The sequence below is a fragment of the Pelophylax lessonae genome (assembly GCF_965119305.1).
Source record: "Pelophylax lessonae genome assembly, chromosome: 11".
NCBI lineage: Eukaryota > Metazoa > Chordata > Amphibia > Anura > Ranidae > Pelophylax > Pelophylax lessonae.
In genome coordinates, this window is record NC_138778.1 from 213,550,635 (window position 1) to 213,576,282 (window position 25,648).

A 25,648-nucleotide genomic window follows, 5' to 3' on the forward strand; every position below is an offset into this window, starting at 1 on the left:
CCGACTGGTCTTGCACCCTACTGGGACATGTGATGTGTCGCAGGCTGCATGCCTGTTCCCATCTAGGCAAGAATTGTGGAAGTGGGTACTTGTCAAAAATGGTGAAGAAAGGGATTGGTGTGGGACACCAAAACAACCTGCGCTAATGAATAATTTAAATTAATAAAAGATTATTTGATTCTTGTGTTTTTTATATGTGAAATTCCTTTCCAACTGTGAGCTGCAACGTAAACGTAATAAACGTGAATTATATTTATGCAAGGGGGGGTACGGCGCTCAAACAAACCATAATTGTGATATGTGAATATAAATATATCGTCAACAAATAAACTTGTATAAACCGTGAATAAGTAAATATAGTAATTGATGATGTCGGCGACGTGCTGACGAAACGCGTCGGGAACGTGAGATCGTAACAAGAGGAAGTTCCGGTTTTGGAGGTGGAACGCGGAAGCGGCTTTCCGATACCCTGAGAACCACAATCTCCTTATACAAAAGGCTTTTATCTATTTAATTGTAGTAAGTGCATTTTTAATCATTAAAAGGTTTAAATGTGTGATACTATGCCATGAGAGCCTTCTTTCTTCTCTCTGCATATGTCATGGTCCATATAACATACGGCTTGAATATACATTTATCCTGAGAGAGAGTGTTCCCAGACACTATTTTGTCTTATATACTGCGGAAGTCTATTGATGGGACATCTATCCGGTGTAACCAGCTGATAAAAGGATAACGTGTATGTGACCCCCTATATAACCAAGGGGTCCATTAGTTCTGGTAAGCAGTTTATCTTGCACTCACTGGGTGAATGAGTGAAGGTGGAGGTGTAAAGCATACAGGTCCTTCTATCAAGCCTCAAAATTTTCACCAGCTGTACTTGAGATTGGGATATCTCTTGCTGGCGTTTTGCACTAAAGACTTTTTTTCACTCAATTACTATATTTACTTATTCACGGTTTATATAAGTTTATTTGTTGATGATACTTTTATATTCACATATCACAATTGATTCACAATTATGGTTTGTTTGAGCGCCGTACCCCCCCCCCCCCCCCCCCTTGCATAAATACCTGTCAAAAATGGTACCTACTCTTTGTTTAAAAAAAAAAATAGTCAAGTTTTAGGAACGGGGATGAGGAGTAGAATAGGCATCATTTCGACTTTTGAGTGAAGGTCTGCTTGAAGCCAGCAATGACCACTTAAACTTAAAGGATCATTTCACCTTTTTGGGAAAAATAAAGTGAAATTGAATTGTTCATTTATTATTTTTTTTTAATTTTTATTAGGAGCCTAAAAAGCATTGCACCCACGATCAGATTACTGGTGCAATCTCTGGCTACTGCAGTGTAGCTTTCTGCCTGTACCTCATACAGGCAGACAGTTACTGAATGACAGGAAGCATCAATGAACTACCTAGAGCTCCCGTCAGCGCCCTTGTAGTTCGAGAACTACAAGCCGTCAGCTGCAATGGCTGATGGCAGTTGTAGTTCTCCCATTCAGAGATCTCTGTGAAGGAATGACGCGTCCAAGGTGGATGGAGCCCCACATGGATCGGTTGTGTGTTTTTTAAATTCTGACAGTGGGTGCGGGGAGAAGATTCCCGGCTCGCTGTCACAACAGGGGCTGGGGGGGGGATGTGGGGGCTGCTGGTTTAGTACGGGTGTAACATGTTATAAAAGCTAAACCTACCCTTTAACCACTTCAGCCACGCCAGATTTTACCCCCTTCCTGACCAGGCCCTATTTTGCGAAATTTACGTCCTTTTTTTCCCCACAAACAGAGCTTACTTTTGGTGGTATTTGATCACCTGTGTGTTTTTTTATTTTTTGCGCTATAAACAAAAAAATAGCGACAATTTTGAAAAAAAAAAAAAAAAAACTATTTTTCACATTCTTTTATGACATTTTTAAAAAAAAATTTAAAAATCAACATTTTTTAACATTTTAGGCCAATTTGTTTTCTGCTGCATATTTTTGGTAAAAAAAAAAATCGCAATAAGCGGATTTTGATTGGTTTGCGCAAAAGTTATCGTGTCTACTAACAGGAAAGGTTTATGCCATTTTATTTATTTATTTTGCTAGTAATGGCGGCAATGCGATTTTTTTTTTTTTTTTTTTTTTTTTTTTTGCGGCGGACAGATTGGACCCCTAACTGGCATTTTTGACACTTTTGGGGTACCAGTGACATTACTACACTAATCAATGCTAAAAATATGCAGTGTTGATGTAATAATGCCATTGGCAGGGGAGGGGTTAATACTTTTGGCGATCAAGGGGTTAAATGTGAGCCTAGGGGAGTGATTCTAACTGTGGGGAGGTTGGGCTTGTGAAATGATCACAGAGACATGCAATCTTGTATAGAAGGATCACATGAGCTCTGTGATCATTCCAGGGAGAAGGACAGACGGCTGTGTTTACAACAGCTGACCGTTCTCTCTCAGCGGGGAGCGATCGCGGGTGTCAGGCGGCAATCGGAGCCACCTGACATACGCGCCGGCTTCCCCGCTGACTAGCGGGAGCGCGCCCTCGCCCCCTAGACTCCCCAGAGCGAGCATCGTACATGTACGGCGTTTTGCCTGGGAGCGGCTGCCTACTGCAGTACATCTGCGGCGGGTGGTCAGGAAGCAGTTAAAGTAGAACTATGCCTTCCTATTAATAAAAAAAATATATGCCGCAATACTTTAAGTGCATCCACACTTCTCTTTCTTTGTCCCCCCCACAAAGTCCCACAGATACCTGTTGATCCTGCCAGTTGAAGTCCACATAATGCAGCTTCCTGTGATGGGGAGGTACCAATGCTGTACTGCTCCTGATCTCAGAGCGGAGTTGCCACTCTCCTGTAGGCTGTTGCCTGCTTGGTCTGCAGTGGGATGAGGGGGCGTGGCTATCGGCATCATTCACATTGCTGTAACAAGAATGTAAGTTGTCAATCAGTCTCGGCTACACTTAGTACCGCCCCCCCACTGACTCCTGGTTTGGCTGCCCTGCCTCCTGTTGATGAAACCCTCCCAGTTTGAGCTGCAGTGCCTGGGAGGGGAGCATGAGAGACATGCATATGAAGGAGGATTTGGCTCAGTCGGAGAAGGTAAAGGAATTAATTTTTTTAAAATTTGTAATTCTTGTAACTGGACTTTGGTATTTTATCGTGTCATACCAGAGCCTTTATTTGTACTTGTTTCTGCTAGCTGACGATCTCTGTTGTGTCTCAGGCTTATCTGCCCGCCACGTAGAAAGTGAATCCTCCAGTAACCGAAGCATAGGGAGCAATCTGACATTTCACAGACGTGCAGCACTGAGTGGAAATTCCACACATCATCTCAGAAGTATGAAGACTTCCCCGGTTGCAGGTACAGTGGAAACTTTTTATTGCTGTTCTGACAGTTTTATTTTTTGCAAAACTGTCTCAGCACAATGAATCACGTAAAGAAATGAGTGCTTACCATAAAGGGACTCTTCTGTCTTGGCACAGGGCAAGTAAAGAAGAACAAAGAAGAGGAGATTGATTTCGAAACCCCGGGTTCTATTCTTGTCAACACAAACCTACGCGCTCTGATCAATGTACGGACGTTTAATGCCCTCCCCCACAATCTTCAACAGCAGCTGCTGCTTTTGCTCCCAGAGGTGGACAGACAGGTAATCTCATTGACTATTTAAAATGGACCTTTGTCCTTTTGCCCGACCATACAGCTGACTACTTTAACATCCCTGGCGGTATTCCCGAGTGTGGCTCGGGGTGGAATTTAAGTGCCATTAGCGGTAACCCCAAGCCACACGCGGGGTACCACCAGGGAGAAGTAGCTGGATCCTGGAAGAGGCTACTTACCTTGTGCCCAGGATCCTGCAATGTATTCCGGCAGTGCACGGCGGCCGGATCTTCCGCCTGATGCTGTGTGCCCTGGCTTTAGTTCCCTGCGAGCGTCACGTCGCAGGGGGTGGAACCGACGGCAAATTCAATAAGTAAAACACACAAACACACTGATATATTGTAATCCTATTGGATTACATTACTAAATAAAATAAATTGACCTTAGTTTGCCCCCCAGTGCCCTTGCCTGCAGTTTTATTGTACTGTACTGTGTATGTGTGTGTGTGTGTGTGTGTGTGTGTGTGTATATATATATATATGTATGTATATATATATATATATATGTCAAGTCCAGAGCAGGTCTATGGGCTTGATGACGTCAGGAGCAATCCTCTGCACAAGACCACTAAACTGTGGGGGGGGGGGGGGGGGGGGCGCAGGAGCCACAGGGGACTGTCCTTATGCGGGTGATGGCAGTAGCCTAGGGGGACAGTTCTTGTGGCAGGTGGTGGCAGGAGCCTCAGGGGATTGTTGTTGTGGTGGGTGATGGCAGGAGCCTCGGGGGACTGTTCTTGTGGCGGGTGGCGGTGGGAGCCTCGGGACTGACTGTACTTGTGGCGGCGGGAGCCTCGGGAGACAGTTCTTGTGGCAGGATGCGGCAGGAGCCTCGGGAGACAGTTTTTGTGGCGGGAGGCGGGAGGAGCCTCGTGGGACTTTTCTTGTGGCGGCAGGAGCCTCAGGGGACCGTTCTTGTGGCGGGAGGCGGCAGAAGCCTCAGGGATCCGTTCTTGTGGTGCTTGGCGGCAGGAGCCTCAGGGGACCGTTCTGGTGGTGGCAGGAGCCTCGGGGGACTGTTTCTTGTGCGGGTGGTGGCAGGAGCCTCTGGGGACTTTTTCTTGTGCAGGTGGAGGCAGGAGCCTCGGGGGACTGTTTCGTGTGCGGGTGGTGGCAGGAGCCTCAGGGGACCGTTCTTGTGGGAGGCGGCAGGAGCCTCGGGGGACTGTTCTTGTGCAGGTGGTGGCAAAAGCCTCAGGGATCCGTTCTTGTGGTGCTTGGTGGCAGGAGCCTCAGGGGACCGTTCTTGTGGCGGCAAGAGCCTCGGGACCATTCTTGTGGCGGCAGGAGCCTCGGGACTTTTTCGTGCGCGGGTGGCGGCAGGAGCCTCGGGGGACTGTTTCTTGCGCGGGTGGCGGCAGGAGCCTCGGGGACGGTTTCTTGCACGGGTGGCGGCAGGAGCCTCGGGGACTGTTTCTTGCGCGGGTGGCAGCAGGAGACTCGGGGGGACTGTTTCTTGCGCGGGTGGCGGCAGGAGACTCGGGGGGACTGTTTCTTGCGCGGGTGGCGGCAGGAGCCTCGGGGACTGTTTCTTGCGCGGGTGGCGGCAGGAGACTCGGGGGGACTGTTTCTTGCGCGGGTGGCGGCAGGAGCCTCGGGGGGACTGTTTCTTGCGCGGGTGGCGGCAGGAGCCTCGGGGGACTGTCTCTTGCGCGGGTGGCGGCAGGAGCCTCGGGGGACTGTTTCTTGCGCGGGTGGCGGCAGGAGCCTCGGGAACTGTTTCTTGCTCGGGTGGGCGGCAGGAGCCTCGGGAGTCTTGTGCGGGTGTAGGGCCCTTAATAAAAAAATATAATGTGGGGGAAAAGTTGATAACTATAGTGTTGTGTTATCCCTGGTTCCTGCTCCAGATGCCTGAGCGATGATGATGTCACCATCCGTCTTGCGAGATTTGAAAACGTCGAGTTTCAGAAATCTTGCACAGGGGCATCTTCTCGTAAAATTTTTAGATGCTCCATTTCCCTGTATCTCAGCAAAAGGATGGCGATGACTCCCATTACTTGGGCACTGCAAGCAGAAAGAGTGTTTGGGGAGAGGGGGGCTTGAGGGTGGTTTGGAGGGCTAGAAAAATTGTTCCGGTTCAAATTTTATTGATATATAATATATAATTATCCGATCAAAAAAGTATTTAAATTTGAAAATGTTCAGAAGCAATGTAGATTCCCTTGTTAACATCACTGTGTATGTTCTTGTAGGTCACTCCAGATGGGCAGATGAAGATGAGTGGCAGTGCCCTAAATAACGAGTTCTTTGCCCACGCCTGTCAGAGATGGAGGGAGAGGCTGGCAGATGGTAGGGAACCTGCATGCTCTGCTATTATTTTGTGATTGCACATACAGTGGGGAAAATAATTGTCTCTTTCGTTTATTGACGGACCCAGCTCCTGGTACTCATAACTATTGGGTTATACTGCCCCTACAGGAGTAGGACACTAGGCAGAAAAAAATTCTGACTACACCCATGGGCAGTCCCAGGAAGTATACTCCCCCCCCTGCTATAGGTACTCAGTTTTTTTTTTTTTTTCTGCCTAGTCAGGACTAAGGACCTGGTTCCTTGCTGGGATCTCTGGTCCTGGCAATTCTTTCCTTTTTTAGATGGAAACTTTTCTCCTGGATTTTTCCTGTGAGAACTACAGTCAACTGCCAGACTGGGTGACGGGCTGGATAATCTAGATCCAGTGGTAACGCCAGTTTGGCAAGCGTGCATGCGCAGACCTCAGCTCCGCGCTAGGTAGGCCGCGACATAGCTCCACTGGACGGGTGCTGACCTGCGAGTTAAATGCCTTGCGAGGTCACATACAACCAGGTCCCTGCCTGAGTCGCAGCATACCTCCTGGCCGACAGCCCCCCATTTCGATAGAGAGGGGTTCTGTCTGGAGCTGTGCCCACCTGGTTCCTGGTATGGTGAGTAGCTGCCCCCCCCTCTCCCCTTGGAGGGTTTTGGGGTGAAAGTGAGCCCCTCCTAGGGACTGTCGGACCCCCGGGTTCCCCTCATTCCCGACAGGAACCCCCCTTTCATCCGTCCTACTCCCCCCCCCCCCCCCACTTATGCTGGGGCTGTTTGGGTGGGGGCAGGGCGCTATACTGGTGATGTGGGCTGGGGGGGGGGGTGTATGGTAGCTAGTGGGGCCCCCTGTCCTGCCTGGGTTTGTCCCTGAGGCCTAGGGATACCACCTGGGTCCCTGGAAGCCTCATGGCGCCGCGCAGGGCTACCATTTTGTTGTAGCCTGTGTGTTTCTATGCACGGCGGCCATGTTTGTGTAGTCCAGCGGCCATTTTGCGGTGGTTTGCCAAAATATCAGCGGCGAAGACAGTTGATTCCTGTGGGCGGCGTATTCGGCAGTGGGAACCCCTCCTCACCCACTATTGCTGACTCCTGAATCCTTTTACTTCCTGATCGCCGCACGTGCAGTGCAGATTATCCTGGTGTTTCTGTTTCTGCTGGGTGGCAAGTCTGGTGGGGTTCTCTCTCTCTCTACTCAGGATCGCTTGGTGCTCTGTGCCTGGTGACTGGGTGGTGCTGCCAGAGCAGTGGGGGTGTGCCTTGCAGTGTTTTACACTTGTTTTGTGGGGTCCCCCTGGTGACTCATGGAGTCTTTTTCGAGCACATCTCCCCACCTGATCCCTTCTAAAACTGCGGGGCCCTCCGGGTCCCAACCGTCCATCATGCACTGAGGGCAATCCTGGATTCCTTTGTGTCCCCTGAGCAGAATGCTTGCCGAGGACGCCTCCCCACCCGGACAGGCTGGCATCCGTGATGACCACTGTCCAATACAAGGGGAGGAAGGATTTGCCCAGCCGAAGAGCCAGAGAATGAAGCCACCAGAGACTGCGGAATCTTGTCCCATTTGGCCAGAATGTCCCTTTGCAGGGACCTTGTATGGAATTGTACAAACTAACTGATAGATGATTCAGGTCTATTCCATCAAAGGTCAGGTTCCTCCTTTCCCGGTCAAGGCGCACTCTACTCAGGCGCTCAGTGCCTCCTGGGCCTTCCGTCATCAGGCGTCAGTGACTCAGGTTTGCAAGGAAGCCACCTGGTTATCGATGCATACTTTCACAAAATTCTATAAAGTGGATGTGTTGGCATCTTCCGATGCTTCTTTTGGCCACAAGGTTTGTTTTTTTAAGTGGGCTTCAGTTGTTTTGGTTGAGCCCCTGTTGCCTGGTTGGCTACTGTTTAGCCTTGGGAATTTTTTTGCTTTTTCCACCCCTCATGTTTAACACTGCTTTGGGACGTCCCAATGGTTAAGAAGATCAGGAGCTGTGTCTGTCAATGAACGAAAAAGAGAATGAGATTTTTGACTTACCGTAAAATCCATTTCTCTGAATTTTTTTTTTTTTTTTGACGGACACAGCACCCACCCCTCTGTGGAGTTGTAATTCTTCTGACACTGCTTGTAACAAAACTGAGTACCTATAGCAGAGAGAGGGATTATACCCCCCTGGGACTGCCCATTGGTGAAGCAAGACTACTTTTCTGCTTAGTGTCCTACTCCTGTAGGGGGCAGTATAACCCAATGGTTAAGAATATCAGGAGCTGTGTCCGTCAATGAACATCGGAGAAATAGATTTTACGGTAAGTCGAAAATCCCATTATTTGATCCCCAAGCAAAACAACACTTAGTAGTTGGTGGAGAAACCCTTGTTGGCAAGCACAGAGGTCAGACGTTTCTTGTAGTTGGTGACCAGGTTTGCACACATCTCAGGAGGTATTTTGGTCCACTCTTCTTTTACAGATCTTCTGTAAATCCTTAAGATTGATTGGCTGTTGCTTGGCAACTCGAAGTTTCAGCTCCCTCCATACATTTTCTATAGGATTAAGGTCTGAAGACTGGCTAGGCCAATCTCTTCCAAACACAGCTAGTCGAGGTAATGCCAAAAAGCTCAATTTTGTTTCAGAGAAGGATTGGGAGAAAGTTCTGTGGTCAAATGAGACCAAAATTGAGCTCTTTGGCATTACCTTAGCTCGCCGTATTTGGAGGAAGAATAATGCTGACTATGACCCTAAGAACTCCATCCCTACAGTCAAGCACGGAGGTGGAAACATGATGCTTTGGGGCTGTTTCTCTGCTAAAAGTACAGGCCGACTTTGCTGCATTGAGGGGCCAATGGATGGGCCATGTATTGTAAAATCTTGGATAAGAAGCTTCTTCCCTCAGCCAGAACACTGAAGATGGGTCTTCCAGCATGACAATAGCCCAAAATGTACTGCCAAGGCAACAAAGGAGTGGCTCAAGAAGAAGCTCATTAAGGTAATGGAATGGCCTAGCCAGTCTCCAGACCTTAATCCTATAGAAAATGTATGGAGGGAGCTGAAACTTTGAGTTGCTAAGCAACAGATCAAAAATATTAAGGCCCCTTTCACACGATTGGACCGTCCGTGTTTTTTTTTTTTTTTCAGGCGGACCTGATCACGCCATCCATTCTACTCTATGGGGAGGCGGATGTCAGCAGACATACAGATATGTTTGCCATCTGTCCAGCGGACTGGATCAGATGAAAACGGTTGAGTTGTCCGTCTTCATCCAATGTCCCCATAGAGGACAGCGGGACTCTTGACCGGGTCCGTCTCTGCACAGTGAGCGGAGACGGACCTGTCATCTGCCTGCTCAGGGGGGGATCAATGGAGGGATCCCCGCTGAGCAATCGGAGTCAGTGAAAACTGATCCGCCCCCATGTGAAAGGGGCCTTTAGAATTTAGAGAAGATCTGTAAATCAAAAAAATCCCTCCTGAGATGTGTGCAAACCTGGTCCCCAACTACAAGAAACGTCTGACCTCTGTGCTTACCAACAAGGGATTCCCCACCAACTACTAAGTCATGTTTTACTTGGGGATCAAATACTTATTTTACTCACTGAACTGCAACTTTTATAACATTTGTATTATGTCTTTTCTCTGGATTTTTGGTTGATATTCTGTCTTTATCATTTTAAAATCCACCTATGATGAAAATGATAGACCCTTCATTTCTTTGTAAGTGTTCAAACTTACAAAATCAAATAATTATTTTCCCCCACTGTAAACACATCTTCCCATCAATCCTCTGCTTCTTGACGAAACCACTGGGAAAGAAGGGAGGAATGAAGGCTGTGTAACATGGGGGAGGGGAGAATCTTTAGTCCTATGTAAGCTCCATCTGACTGCACTGGGTACCTAAGCAGGCAATCACCAGCTTCTGTCTCCTCTTAGTAGGAATGGAAGTCAATTGCTCCCTATACCTAGAAAGTACCATTTTATTATCTTTACTCCTCTTCAGCTCCATTTGGCCTCCAGGACTGATGGGAATAGAAGTATGTGGATTTGGCTGGGTGGCTATTAGCGAACCAGCTGTGCTGAGGGAAAGGACTAATTTGCTTTCGCTGCTTGCCAACCGAATACTGTACATATGCGGTGGCTCTACTGTTCAGGATCATGAACCTGGTTAACCACGTAAAGTGGTTAAATAAAATTGTATAGGGGAAGTGAGACCCTCGTAAGAACTGGTGCAGGTGGGGAATACAGCAATTGGCAGGCAAAGGCTCATTCATACCAGATGTCATGAGCTGTGTTGATCAGCTGGAGCCACACACAGACACTGAGATATCACTTGCTCTGCGACCTGTTCACACCAACATGCAGCATGTCTGCATTCAAAGAATACAACACACAGCAGCACATCTTAGAAACCTAAAGACTGCAATGGATTATATGTCAGTGCGGGAGCACAGCACACACCAGCCTGCATGTTATGTACACTATAAGGTACACCTGCTGGTATGATTGGGCCCCAAACCACTCAGCACGTCTACAGACCGCCAACATTTCCGTTGTCCTTTGCTTGCGGTGTCTGTAACTGGCGCTCTTTCCCTGCAGGTGAATTTACACCAGAGATGCAGCTGCGAATGAGACAAGAGATGGGAAAAGAAAAGAAAATAGAAGATTGGAAGGAGACGTTTTTTGAAGATTTTTACGGGCAGAAGTAAGTAGCTATTGTGTTGGTCCGTTTCTGTTATGTATTAATTCTGCTGTGGACATTCCTGTACCCATTAATTAGAGTCCTCATTAGGTATATGGCACTGTGCATTTAGAAAAATTGAATAAGTCTTGTGCAGTATCTGCTCACTGTATGAGAGTTTGCCAGAGCCTCATTCTCAGTGATGTCACCGGCCTCTAGTGAATGGATAGGCTGCATTCTCAGTGATGTCACCGCTCTCTAGTGAATGGATAGGCTGCATTCTTAGTGATGTCACCGCTCTCTAGTGAATGGATAGGCTGCATTCTTAGTGATGTCACCGCTCTCTAGTGAATGGATAGGCTGCATTCTCAGTGATGTCACCGGTCTCTAGTGAATGAATAGGCTGCATTCTCAGTGATGTCAGTGCACTTTGGTGAATATACTGTTATCCCATATGGTAAGCGCATACCAGAGTTTGCCAGTGTGTTTTAAACCTTTAAGAGCCTCATTCTCAGTGATGTCACCGGTCTCTAGTGAATGGATAGGCTGCATTCTCAGTGATGTCAGCGGTCTCTAGTGAATGGATAGGCTGCATTCTCAGATGTCACCGGTCTCTAGTGAATGGATAGGCTGCATTCTCAGATGTCACTGGTCACTAGTGAATGGATAGGCTGCATTCTCAGTGATGTCACCGGTCTCTAGTGAATGGATAGGCTGCATTCTCAGTGATGTCACCGGTCTCTAGTGAATGGATAGGCTGCATTCTCAGTGATGTCATCGGTCTCTAATGAATGGATAGGCTGCCTTGTCAGTGATGTCACCGGTCTCTAGTGAATGGATAGGTTGCATTCTCAGTGATGTCACCAGTCTCTATTGAATGGATAGGCTGCATTCTCAGTGATGTCACCGGTCTCTAGTGAATGGATAGGCTGCATTCTCAGTGATGTCACCGGTCTCTAGTGAAGGGATAGGCTGCATTCTCAGTGATGTCACCGTTCTCTAGGGAAGGGGTAGGCTGCATTCTCAGTGATGTCACAGGTCTCTAGTGAATGGATAGGCTGCATTCTCAGTGATGTCAGTGGACTTTGGTGAATAGACTGTTATCCCATATGGTAAGTGCATACCATTTTCCCTATTATTTTATATGAAATTTTAACAATTTTGCCTGTATTTTGTAATTGTAGACTTGGACTGTCTGCGGACCCAGGTTCTGATTCAGAAGACAAATGCAACCAACCCGACTCCACAAGTGAACCTCTGCAGAGAACCAGCCCCGAGCCTATTCAGGTGGAAGAATCCCTTCCAGATATTCGGGGCAGACTGCGGCGGAGCATGTACAGAAACCGAGAGAGACTTCAGAAAACCCTTCCAGTGGCTTCTAAAGCAAGAATCTCTTCTCCACCACCTCCTCCTCCCCCTCCCAAGAAAGCTGAGATTGTCTGTCCAGCTTCGGAGGACAGATTGGCCCCTGCGGAAGCTGTAAACCTTCCATCCACTTCCGACAGGGTCCCAGAGCTTCATCCCGAGAACAGTGAGCAGAAAAGAAAGAACGCCGATCCAGATAGCTCCAACCCCTCCCTCGAAAAGAAGCCACGGATGGAACAGCGTCAGTCCTTTCGTAACACAATTACAAGTGTTCACCCAGAAAAGCCACAGCCCACCAAAGAAGAACCAAAAGTCCCCCCAATCCGGGTATGGATAAAATCTTTTTTTCTCCTGCTGCATGTTAAGTGTGGGAAAAGGTCTACTTAAATGTGAGGGAAATGTGTAAGTGGTCTAAAGATAGTGGTGAAACCGCAAGGTCCAAGTCCGTGTAGATCTACTAGTCCATCTAACACTACCCTTTCAAGACAGTGCTGCTGTCCAAGGTGGACCCCATTGCCCCTCCACAGGGGGAGCCACTCCAAAACTAGTATGTTACTAGCCAGATCACCAGGTGAAAGTAAAGGGGGGAAAAAACCTTCCTTATGGTGTCTCACTATCCAATATTTGCAAGATTCAACGTTTGCTTATCATTAGATGTTTAAATGGGCTACGTGGAGAATGCACAAAATACATATGATTATCTCTGCTTTTAAATAATGTGCAGCTCTGCTGCTGATAGTTGTGGATGGTTTTACTGGACCTTTTTGATTGAATTCTTTATTACCTTTTGCAGATCCAGCTTTCTCGCATCAAACCTCCCTGGGTGGTTAAAGGTCTGCCAGCTTACCAGATCTGTCCCCGGATCATCCCAAACCCTGATCCCCCTGGGTGCCAACTTACTTCCTGCTCATCTGCTGACAGTCAGACCAGTGGCCATGACCTCCAGACCTCAATTGGTGGCGGCGGAGGCCCGGGAGGAGGCCACAGCACCAGGGAGAAAAGAAGCTGGTCCAGGGACTCCAAAAGGAGAAGGTCGGCTAAGCGAAGACATCGAAAGAAGCCATCAGATTGCTGCAGAACACAATTACTGCCGTCCGCTGCAGTGAGGGATTCGGCAGACAAACCTCAAGTTCCTCGAGTCAAAATCACTAGGACTAAGAGTTCTCCGGAGACCAAAGAGCATGGCCTCTCTGACGCTGTGACCAAAGAGTGGCATGTCAATGAGGTGGTCGATGGCGATGTTGGCTCTGGTGTCCCATCTTTGGACTACTGTAAGGGTAATAAGAGTTGCGATAAAGCTATAAATGATGATGCTATGGATGGCAAAGGGGAAGAAAATGTAAGAGTCCGCCAGCCGGTTTCCGTTCTTGCTGTGGATTCTGCGGGGCAAGGGAACTATATACAGACCGAATCCGTGTCTTGTGTTCTGGGTGATGTGTCCAATACTTTCCAGAACAGATTTAAGCCTGTTAACGTGAGTTCAACTGAAAAGGATTCTAATGATAAAAGCAGTGACTGTCTCATGGATTCCTCACAACCAGACCTCCATGAGTCCGCTGTTGACCCTCAATCTTATGAACCTCAGCCAGCCAGCACCTCAACTGATAACCAACATTGGGACTGTGGAAATCCTCAGGATAATAATGAACCTGTTACGGAGACCGTTCCTTGTAAGTTGGTCAGCGTTTCTCATGTTCTGGATGTACGGGAGCAAAATGAGTCTGACTTGTGGGACAGCGTTAAACAAAATCAAGCGTACAAGTTGACAGGGTCTTCTCACTCCCCGTCCTATGACACATGTGAAGGTGCACCCATCCAAACCACAGATTTGTCTTCTCTGCATACGGACGTGAACGTTGTGTTCAAAGTTGGAGGTAATTTATCTCCTAAAAGTCTGAATGAGTATCTCAAGGATTCCTTACCCCTGGTTGTGCCCACCGCTGTAAAAAGTGAATTCCCCGAGGAGTGTCCAACTTTCATCTCCAAAGATGGATTTGTTTTGGCAAACACTGGTGAAGAGTCACCAAGATCTTGTTCACACCCAAGTGTCCCATCTCTGGGTGAAAGGGTTGTATATAAAGGGAGCACAGAGAAGCCTGGTCGTCACAGTATTGATCCAACAACCATCTTGGGACTCTTCCAGGGTGAGGAAAAGTTTTGTGGTGCAAAAGAGCAGCGTTTCCAAGCGAACGATCCAGAGTCCATCAACAAGGATTCTCTGCTTTTGGACTTGCCGTTTGTTCCGTTTTCCAAGGAGGTCGATGTCCACGTCGAGCTTCCGGTAGATTTGTTTTCGCTGTCCCCGCCAAGCAAATTAAAACAAACTCTGTTCGAGAAGCTGACGAAGCAAGCGCAGGATGTGGCGTCTTACCGTTACTTGGCTGGGGTGCGCCTCTCCTCCTTTCCCGGAGAATATGCGGTGACCGGCGAGGCCTCCTTATCCTTGGAAGTCTTCACTCAGCATGATAGCAGGGAGCACGTGTCATTATGGTGCAGCTTCAAAGCCATGACAGTTTGCGAAGGGTGCGGAGTTTTCTATCACAACGACTGCATAGGCCCCTCCAAGCTTTGTGATTTGTGCCTTGTCAGATAGTAAAAGATCGCCCGGGACTTTCAATAGTACATTGTCTGTATTTTCATAACCTCGGAGCCCCGGAGGTGATTTAATATTGTATAATGCTTCATTTTGTTAGACTAAACCGCTGATGATGATTATTATTCAGCTCTTATTGTGATACAGATCCTGTTGAAGGGGCAGTAATGCAAAAGAGCTAGTAACTGGTTTTATAAACGTTTTTTGGGATGCCTCTCCTCATTGGTCATTGCCAGGCACAGATCGCCAACGGGAATGGTGGTTCATTGATGGTTACAAACTGAATTTTAGGATGGGTTCACTTTTTTTTGCAAGGTAGTGCCAAGACCAACATCATATGGCCACCCATAGCAATCAGTCTGTTTTTGGTCTAAAGCAGTCAGCATAAAGAATAGTTGCTATGAGTATTGTCTTTATAGTGCATTTTCGGCAGATGTTTTGTGCTTTTAGCCATTTTTGACGATGTCCTGTTTAAAATGGTCTATCTTTTAGAAAATACTGAATTGGCTGTTTTGAATAAAACACTTAGGCTTTAATTTAGTTGAATAATGAGCCTCATTAGGTGTTCAAAACTAATTTCAGGTGTTTAAAAATGTTTCGCTCCTAATACCAGTTTTATCTTTTTTTGTATTTTTTTTTCTAGTATATTGTTGAAGGTCCAAAGGTAAAACCAGTCAATCCCAGATGACACAGACCTTTTAGTTTTAGGCATATTCGTATTTTGCCCCATGAATCGCACTCCAACACTGTCACAAGGTCTTAAATTGGGGTCGAGAGGCTATAGCAGGCCTGTCCATGTGTAGCCATTGTTTAAACAGAATTTTGTAGGGATGGGTCTTGCTACTCGTAGTGGCCAGTTGGTTCTACAAAGGAGACCGTTTGTTGTTAAGCAATAGAAAAATCAGTTTGTCTCAGTTGACCTTTCAGTTTTGGGCATTCTTTTTGTTTTTTGCCAGACGGCTCACACTCCAGCAATGTCACAAGTCTTACTTGGATCGAGAGTTGGGTTATAGCAAGCCTGCCCATGTCTAGCCATTATTTTAACAGAATTTTTTGTACGGATGGGTCTGGTTACTCATAGTGGCCAAATGGCGTTTCTCAGTTGGCTCCACAAAGGAGACAGTTAAGCAATAGGAAAGGGTTTCCATCCAAAGGTAAAACCAGTTTGTCTCAGTTGACAGATCTTTCGGTTTTGGGAGTTTTTGGATTTTGCCGCATAGCTCACATGTCCGCAATGTCACAAGGTCTTACTTTTTGCAAGGCAGACCTTGTTAGTTGTAGTGGCCAAATTCCCAGTTGGCTCCACAAAGGAGACTGTTGTTTAAGCGATCGGAAAGGGGTTGGGCATTTTTGTGATTTTCAGCATGGATCACGTGTCGGCAATGGCACAAGGTGATGTCACAAGCTCCTTCTGGGTTCGAGAGTTGGACTATAGCAGGCCTAGCCACTGTTTTAGCTGAATTTTGTAGGGTTGGGTCTTGTTTTTCGTAGGGGCAAAATGGCTTCTCCCTAGTTGATTTTACAGAGAAGGATACTGTTGTTTAAGCAATAGGAAAAGACTTTGCATCCAAAGGTAGAAACCAATTTGTGTCGGTTGACAGAGATCTTTCGGTTTTGGGCGTTTTTGTATTTAGCCGCATGGCTTGCACATCAGCAATGTCACAAGGGTCTTACTTGGATCAGGAGTTGGGCTATAGCAGGCCTGCCCATGTCTAGTCTTGTTTTAACAGAGTTTTTTGTACGGATGGGTCTTGTTTCTCATAGTGGCCAAATGGCGTTTCCCAGTTGGCTCTACAAAGGAAACAGTTTAAGCAATAGGAAAGGGTTCCCAAGCCACAGGTAAAACCAGTTTGTCTCAGTTGACACTGACCTTTTCAGTTTTGGGCATTTTTGTATTTTGCCACAGGGCTCGCACTCCAGCAATGTCACAAGGTCTTGTGTCAAGAGTTGGGCTAAATCAGGCCTGCCGATGTCTAGCCATTGTTTTTAGCAAAATTTTGTAGGGATGGGGTCTTCTTACTCGTAATGGTCAGATGGCTTCTCCCCAGTTGGCTCCACAGGGAAGTTGTTTAAGCAATTGGAAAGGGGTTGGGTGTTTGTTATTTGCCACATGGCTGTAGTGATAGGTCTGGTTTTTCATAGTGGCAAAATGGTGTCTCCCCTGTTGGCTCCACAGAGAAGGAGACTATTTAAGCAATAGGATAGGGTTTCCATCCAAAGGTAAAACCTGTTTGTCTCAGTTGACACATCTTTCGGTTTTGGGAGTTGGTCGCTTAGCTCACATGTCCGCAATTTCACAAGGTCTTACTGAGGTAGAGAGTTGGGTTATAGCAGACCTTGTTACTTGTAGTGGCCAAATTCCCAGTTGGCTCCACAGAGGAGACTGTTTAAGCGATCGGAAAGGGGTTGGGCAATTTTGTAATTTTCAGCATGGCTCACGCATCAGCAATGGCACAAGGTGAGGTCACAAGTTCCTTCTGGGTTCGAGAATTGGACTATAGCAGGCCTAGCCATTGTTTTAGCTGAATTTTGTTGGGTTGGGTCTTGTTTTTCATAGGGGCAAAATGGCTTCTCCCTAGTTGATTCCACAGAGAAGAATACTGTTTAAGCAATAGGAAAAGGCTTTGCATCCAAAGGTAGAAACCAATTTGTGTCAGTTGACATAGATCTTTCGGTTTTGGGCTGTATTTAGCTGCATGGCTCGCACATCAACAATTTCACAAGGGTCTTAATGGGGTTGAGAGTTGGGCAATAGCAGACCCTGTTACTTGTAGTGGCCAAATCCCCAGTTGGCCCCACAAAGACTGGTATTTAAGCGATAGAAAAGGGGTCGGGCGGTTTTGTATTTTGCCACGTGGCTCACACTCCAGCAATGTCACAAGGTCTTACTGGGGTTGAGAGCTGGGCTATAGCAGGCCTGTCCATGTTTAGCCCTTTTTTTTTTTAATCAGAATCTTGTTATGCATAGTGGTCAAATGGGGTCTCCCCAGTTGGCTCCACTGAGGAGGAGACAGTTGTTTAAGCAATATAAAAAGGGTTGGGTGTTTTTGGAATTCACATGGCTCACACGTCGGCAGTGTCACAAGGTAATGTCCCAAGGCCTTACTGGGGTCAAGAGTTGGACTATAGCAAGCCTAGCCATTGTTTTAGCTGAACTTTGTAGGGATGGGTTTTGGTTTTCGTAGTGGGAAAATGGCGTCTCCCCAGTTGGCTCCACTGAGGAGACTGTTTAAGCAATAGAAAAGGGTTTCCATCCAAAGGAACCTTTCGGGTTTGGGAGTTTTTGGATTTAGTCACATAGTTTACACGTCCACAATGTCACAAGGGTCTTACTGGGGTTGAGAGTTTGGCTATAGTAGACCTTGTTACTCGTAGCGGCCAAATGGTGTCTTCCCAGTTGGCTCCACAAAGTACACAGTTTGTTGTTTAAACAATAGTAAAGGGTTTCCGGACACAGGACCATTAGGTCCTGGGTGTTCTATAAGGATGTTTTTTTTTTTAAGGAAAAGTTAGTGAGCCTCCTTTGTGCTATCTTGTGCAGAGGAAAAGTGGAAGTGGTGCTCAAAGGAGAGAACTGATTTGTTATAGCCAGTATGCAGTTGACAACATTTAGGATCTGATGCCCAAAATGACCAATTGGGTGTCAGCTTTAAATGACCTCATTTAGACTTGCGGTGGCAAAAATATGGATAAGCCTAGTTTTTGTTGCCCACCAACCGCCCCCCCCCCCTTTAAGCTGCAAAAGGAGGCGAACTGGGGTGTTTACATGCAAAGTTGCAAATTGTAGCAATTGGGCAGTAAGCCTGCTGATCGCTACACATTCCAGTCAATAGGGAAGCGCTGCAAACTGCAGTTGTGGTGCGTTTGATCGCAAAAAATGGAGTTAAAACAGGCGATGAGGAGGCGCCGCATCACTTCCTCACCACCTGTCAGTAGCCTCTGGCGCTCGATCCAACCATGGGTCAGGCTTAATTGGCAAGGGAGATTTAGACGCATGCCCAAATCTACCCTTAAAATGTCCATTAGTCAGGTGGAAGTGGCATTGACATTTGTTTAATGCTGAATTTGCTAAAACTGTTCTTTCAAAGCTTCTCCTGGTATAGAAACCATTGGTTTGACTCCGTTTGGGAGTCTCTTTGGTGCCCTCCCTGGGCACATGATCCAGCAGAGGAGAGAAGATGGTGGCGTTGTGTTACTAAGGGTTCACGGTTTTGGAAGAAAGACTGATTGACTGCTGACCCTCATTTGAGAGTCAAGCTGTTCCTGTTATTAAAAAAGGTGCTTCTATAAGTATAAATACACATTCATTTTGCAGAAAACTGTTGAGTAAAGTTAAAAAATGTTGTTCCAGGTTTTTATGTTCACACTTTGCCTCTGTGGTGCACGCAGCACTCCCGGTGCCACGTCTCTGTGGGGTATGCACAGTATTATTAAAGTTTTTTTTTTTTTTTTTTTGTATTTCTTTTTCAGTCACTCCTTGAAACGTTACTGCCCCTTCAACCTCCCCAGCACAGCTCAGGAGGCAGCTGGAAGCTGTGCGGGGTGCTTCCCCGGCCGTAAGGCCTGTTACATACAGGCTTCAGCTTGTATGAGAAGTATGAATGGCAAGCTTTGACAAAGCATTTGCAGAGCTTTCAGCCAGCTTTGTTGAAGCGCTTCCCGTTCCATTCAGCTTTAGTTTGTAAATGTTGAACACGGGTCCTAATGGGAGTGCTGAATGCCACTTTAAACAAGCTGCCAGCAGGCTTCAGCACTTGCTAGCAGCTTGCTCAAAGTGGCAATCCGGACACTCATTAGGATCCATGTTCAGCGTTAACTGGTGTTGAATGGTACTTTAAAAGTACCAATCAACTCCTGATGGGAGTGCTGATTGCCACTTTAAGCAAGCTGCTAGTAAGTGCTGAAGCCTGCTAGCAGCTCGTTTAAAGTGGCATTTCCTAGCAGCCTGAGTGGCTCACATACATACCATAAGTCCTGAAGCCTTCTAGCCGCTCGTTTTGAAGTGGCAATCAGCACTCCCATTACGATCTGTGTTCAACACTTACAAACGAGCTTAATGGTACTTTAAAAAAAGCTTCAACAAAGCTTTCTGAAAGCTCTGCAAATGCTTTGCCAAAGCTTGCTGTTCTCACTGCTCTTATACAAGCTGAAGCTCGTGTGAAACAGGACTAAGTGTGTGACGGCAGGGGGTCACGGTCAGTGTTCAGGGTCAGGGGGGTGGGGCTTGGGGAGAGTTGGGGGTGGGGGGAGGAGGGGGGGTGTCCATACTTGTTTTTGCATGGACAAGAATATGTCTGAGATTTCAACAAGTTGTATATAAAGTAAACTGTTCGGCTTCTGCATTCCAGTGTTTTATTCCTGTATTTATGTTGTAAACAATTTTGGCCAACAATATAAATGTATATTCTGTATAGATGGCATTGCCGTGTGAGTTTCCATTACTGGCCTCTTGTTTCTGTCTGTCTGGCTTTATGTACACAGATTGGGTCACCTTACACTATTAAGCCCCCTGTTTTTTTTTTTTCTTACGGTCTCCCTAGCTTACTTACCTTTTGCAATACATTGACATTTCTCCATTGTTAAAAATGCTGCAAGTACACAAAATACCCAACTAATCCCATGTTTTTTGAAAGCTCAGACAAGCTGTATAAGTTCTAGATTTTGAACAGATGTAGATGACAGATTGGGGCAGGTAAACAGGTACAACTTTTATAGGAGGATTTGTTTCATCTTGTTTCATCATCTTGAGGCCAGTCACTTCACTGGTTATATTTGAGGGCTTACAATCCCTTCAATGCCTTGCGCACATTGACAACAAAGGTTCTTAACATGTTCCAGCAACCATCTTTTGCAGAGACATTATATTGCCAAAAGTATTGGGACGCCTGCCTTTACACATGAACTTCAGTGGCATCCCAGTCTTAGTCCGTAGGGTTCAATATTGAATTGGCCCACCCTTTGCAGCTATAACAGCTTCAACTCTTCTGGGAAGGCTGTCCACAAGGTTTTGGAGTGTGTCTATGGGAATGTTTGACCATTCTTCCAGAAGCGCATTTGTGAAGTCAGGCACTGCTGTTGGCTGAGAAGGCCTGGCTCACAGTCTCCGCTCAAATTCATCCCAAAGGTGTGGGCCAACTCAGTATTGAACCCTACGGACTAAGACTGGGATGCCACTAAAGTTCGTGTGTGTAAAGGCAGGCGTCCCAATACTTTTGACAATATAGTGTACTTTACGTACACACAGTTTATCTACTGTAGGTAGATCAGACCGAACCATTGGTCTCAGTGACCGTGTCTAATCTATTTCTGTTTTTAAGGCACCACAGTCTCCTTCCATCACCTCTGAGTTACAAGGGGTCATTTCAGGCATTACCCTTGGTTCATACCTGTACGTTTTGCAGAAATGCACTGCAGTCCATTAACATGGTTTCCTATGGGTTTAGTGCAATTTTTTTTTTGGAAAGGGTCAGGACCCTTTTTTCCCCGCAGCAGATTGCGTTTTGCGTTTTCTGTTGATGGAGTGTGACTTTGATGCTGCTTGAGTGCCAGAGAGTGTGAAGTCCCATCAAAGTCGCATTCCATGAACAGAACTGTCATACTTTCTGATTAGCCCAAAAAAAAAATGCTACATGCATCAAAAACACAATGCACTGTAAAATGTGCTGCGAAAAATGCGTTAACTGGAACATGCATAGGTGAGAACCTAGCCTTACTGATGGAGCGCATACCCTAGATCTGGAGGATGAGCCTTCTGTTTTCAGTCTTGGGTCGCATGACAAGTCATACCCCATGTTTTCCAATGATGTAGCGACTTCAAAAGCGTTCATGCACTACTTTGGTCCGACTTTCATGCAATGTGAGGGCCATAGACTAATGTTAACACTCAAAAGTTGCAAGAAAGTCATACCTTAATATTTTGCATGCAACAGTGGGCCTGATTCTGCAGAGGGACAAGAAGTCACATCCAAGTGGCACCCATCCAAAGTTGTCGTACAAGTGTGACTGGAGCCTTAAGAGTTCATACTGATGCAGGAACCTCTCCTTGCATCCACTATTTCAGACATTCCCCTATATGGACTGGAAACACCCTAAGGGGTCATGGGCCCCTCCTAAGTTTATGCTGGAAATATTCCTTTGAAGAGGCAATGTTCGCACCGTTGGCCAGCTTGTGTTGGTGATGACCTTAGATGTCGGAGTGGACTCATCATGGTGGACTCCCATTTTTGGGAATGGGTTGAGAAAATGTCTAGAGCCTTATGCTTCAGATGTGGCGGTTTGCTACAGGTATCAAAACTCAGATCCCGCTTGGGTCGCATGTTCACAGAGATGGTTGCACTGTTAAAGGGTCAATGACATATCCAAAAAGAATCTGACTAGACATCAAGGGACAGACGTTTCCTCTTTTGGCTCTGCACTTGGCATCGTGATCAGTAATGTCATGGTAGACTAGTTTGGACTCTGGCCTACATAGGAGTTCTAGGGGGGTTAGTTGAATTCTACCCTTTTCCATTTGCTTTTGAAATGGGGGCCCTCAAGGCTTGACACCCAATCAGCTCATAGGCCACAAACACAGAGGTCAACTAATACCTTTCCAGGAAGGTGTGCCCCCACTTCTACAGGTGGAATCTTAATCGTGCTTTCTAGTGAGCAGCTTCCCTTTCTAACACTCAGGTGCAATGAGCCCCTCCTTTTATGATCACAGGCAAATGCCTTGCTTATTAAGGGTCGCACACACGAGCTGAATATCGGGCGGTATCCGGTTTCTACTGAACCGGCCGATATTCGGCCTGTGTGTATGGCAGCATGTCTGATAGAAGCCGGCTGTTTGTCCACCTTCTGTCTGACCAAAAGCAATTGGCTGAGAGTGCTGACTGGTGTGGAGGGTGTTTCCCCCCCCCCCCCCCTGTCCAAACACAATAGCTCAACGGGGGGGGGGGGGGGGGGGATCGCTGTACTAAACATCACATCGTACATGGTCTCCTGCTAAGCGCTTCAGTTTTTCCTCTTTCGTTCAATGACGGACACAGCTCCTTATCTTTTTGACCATTGGGCTATACTGCCCCCTAGAGGAGTAGGACACTAGGCAGAAAAAAGGTTGCCCACGCCTATGGGGCAGTCCCAGGGAGTATACTCCCACTCTCAGCTATAGGCACTCAGTTTTTTTTTTGCCTAGTCGGGAGTAAGGACCTAGTTCCTTGCTGGCAATTTTTTTCCTTTTAAATGGAAAGTTTCCTATCTTTTGTTGTTTTGTTCCTGTGAGAATCTACAATCAACTTCCGGACTGAATAATATAGATCCAGAGGGTCCCTCCCAGTCTGGCCAGCAAGCATGCACAGGCCCCACTGGAGGGGGGCTTGCCTGCGAGGTAAACGTTTTGCTAGGGCCTAAGTCGTAGCGTTCCTCCTGGCCGACAGCCAGGTTACCTACATTCCAGTGGAGCAGTGGCCTGTCTGGAGCAGTGTCCACCCTGTTTCTGGTATGGTAAGTAGCTGTCCCCCCCTCTTCCCCTGGAGGGTTTTGGGGTAGACGTGGGCCCCAGCAAATTTCGGTGGTCACTGTGGTTCTTTTATTCTCCCAGGTGAGGTTATGAGCTGGCTTTTGCTCCATGCTCTTAAGGGGGGCTTGTTGGAGTTGCTGCTGGCCAGATTTTTTTTGGGTGTGCAACGGGGTTTTGGTTGAGCAGGTTTCCCCGCCACCCTGGGGGTTGGTGACTAGGGCAGGGATTTTCTCTGAGATCCTTGCTGCAGTTGTTGATAGTGAGGATGATTCCTCTACTCCTCTAGCCACGCATGGAAAGGCGCTGGTGGATGCACTGATTGTGTCAGTGCGTGAAACTTAATAAAATGGAGGATGCGGCTAATGCTGCATCGGAGTCGCCGGTTCCTTTTGGCACCCACCGGCCCTCCAAAGCGGCGAGGGTGTTCCACTTTTCCGCATACATTGGCAACAATGGTCACAAAACAGTCGGGTTGTCCAAAACGCACACTTGTGGCCCCTAAGTGTTTTGCTATGCGGTATCCTTATGAGGAGTCCCTGCTTAAAAAGTGGACGGTCCCACCTGTGGTGGACTCGCCGGTTTCCAGGTTAAATAAAGCTACTTTAATTCCGGTTGAGAGTCCCCGGCCTTTAAAGATCTGGCTGACAGAAAAGCAGAGGCTCTGACCCACTATATGTTCACTGTGGCTGGTTTGGCACTTAGGCCGGTATTTACTATTTACGCCGGGACCTGGAAGGGAAACAAACTCCCCCCTGCCTTTGCAGAGCTGGCAGTGCAGTGTCCATGGTCTACAGTTTATCTGTGATGCCTCTCTGGATGCGGTTTCTTTGAATTCTAGGCTGTTTGTATCAGCAGTGGTCCTTCAGCGTATTATCTGGCTGAAATGCTGGTCTGCGGATCAGACTTCTAAGAATGCCTTATCTGATCCCCCCCCCCCCCCCCACCCGGGGATCGTCTGTTTGGGGCTTCCTTGGATGACATCATTAAGGGTCTCACGGGGGGAAGAGTACTCTTCTTCCGCAGGCTACCAAGGGCAAGGAGCCGGTCGTAGACGTGGGCCATTCTTCTCGGCTCATAAGAGGCCTTTTTGTCCCTCAAGGGATCAAAGCCCTTCAGGGCTTCCACGGGAGGTTCCAAGAGGACCTGGTCTGGCAAGCCATGAGCGAGATTTCCAGACCTGCGAGCAAGGCTTCCTCTGCATGGAGGGGCGCCCTCACCCGTATCTGGGGTAGGGGAACGTCTTCCCTGGTTTCTGGATTTGTGGTCCTCCCTTGTACAGGACAAGTGGGTCCACAGTCATTTGGTCCGCCTACAAGATCAAGTTTGGGTCTTATCCTCCGAAAATATTCTTCCCTTTCAGTCTGCACTTGTCCCCAGATCACTTATGGGGTCTCTTTGGGGCAGTGCAAGACTTGTTACTTCAGTGGTGATTGTTCCAGTTCAGACTTCGGAAAGTTTTTAGGATTTTTACTCAAACCTCTTTACAGTTCCCAGGAAAGAAGGCAAGGTACGTCCAATTCTGGACCTCAAGGCGCTACACTGCTTTGTGCGGGTATAGAAGTTCCGAATGGAGTCCATTCGCACGGTAGTTGTCTCTACATCAGGGGGATTTCCTCCGCTTTGCTGTGAGCGAGGAGCATTATCAGTTAGTGGCGTTACCCCGTAGCCTCTCCTCCGCTCCTTGGGTCTTCTCAAAAGTGGCCCCGGTGCTGGCATTGTTGCGTCAGCGGGGGGGGGGGGGGGATCGGGGTACCTGGACAATCTTCTGCAAGCAGGGCCTCTGACTGCTCTGATGAACAAATTGGAGATTACTCTGTGAACTCTGAGGGAGTTTGGTTGGTTTCTGAACCTTCAGGAGTCTGCTCTGGATCTGTCCACAAAACTGGATGATCTGGCTCTGAACTTGGCCTCCAGACCTTGCAGGAGGCAATTCAGCTTCTGTTGTCCAGCAGACGGTCATCACTCTGGACTTGCATGCGGGTGCTAGGCCTGATGGTGTCTACCTTTTTGAGGTGGTTCTGTTTGCACAGTTCTACACGAGATCTCTGCAAAAAGAGATTCTCGAGAAATTGGACAAGAATCCAGTCTCTAGAGATGGCTTAGTTCTCCGGCACTTCGACAGGGAAATCCTTCTTCTCCCCATGTACTGGGCGGTTGTTACCACAGATGCCAGTCTGTCTGGGTGGGGAGGCGTCCTCGGCACAGCTTGTGATCAGGGGGTCTGGACTCTGGAAGAGTCCAGACTGCCGATTTAATATACTGGAACTCTAAGCGATCAGACTGTGTCTGGATCATTGGACATTTCGTCTTCAGGGGTGTCCGGTACGAATTAAATTGGACAATGGCACGGCCGTGGTCTGTCAATCACCAAGGGGGCACAAGAAATGCCCTGGTGGCTCGGAAAGTAGTGGGCATTCTAAGGTGGGCAGATTGTTCCAGCCCTCTCTGCTGTACACATTCCAAGGAAGGTACAGAGGTTTGTGGCACAGTCTCGGGATCCTCTGGCCGACGCCAGAGATGCATTCATGGCTCCTTGGAGTCGGTATCGTCTGATTTATGCCTTCCCAACCTCTCAAACTTCTGCAGACACTCTTGTGCAGTATCGAGGCAGAAGGGA

The 25,648-nt window shown here is 47.4% G+C and overlaps 1 protein-coding gene across 2 annotated transcripts in view; it reads left to right on the forward strand.

The window, feature by feature from the left end:
• The window catches only part of ASXL1 (ASXL transcriptional regulator 1), a 38,425-nt gene extending 23,350 nt beyond the window's left edge, over positions 1-15,075 (forward strand). For both annotated transcript variants that reach the window (XM_082271648.1, XM_082271649.1), the window contains exons 7-12: positions 3,212-3,349; positions 3,472-3,635; positions 5,835-5,931; positions 10,495-10,600; positions 11,761-12,268; positions 12,735-15,075. In XM_082271648.1, coding sequence (XP_082127774.1) covers positions 3,212-3,349; positions 3,472-3,635; positions 5,835-5,931; positions 10,495-10,600; positions 11,761-12,268; positions 12,735-14,534 — 2,813 coding nt within the window. In that variant the 3' untranslated portion in view covers positions 14,535-15,075. The remainder of the gene's footprint in view (positions 1-3,211; positions 3,350-3,471; positions 3,636-5,834; positions 5,932-10,494; positions 10,601-11,760; positions 12,269-12,734) is intronic.
• The last annotated feature ends 10,573 nt before the right edge of the window (positions 15,076-25,648 follow it).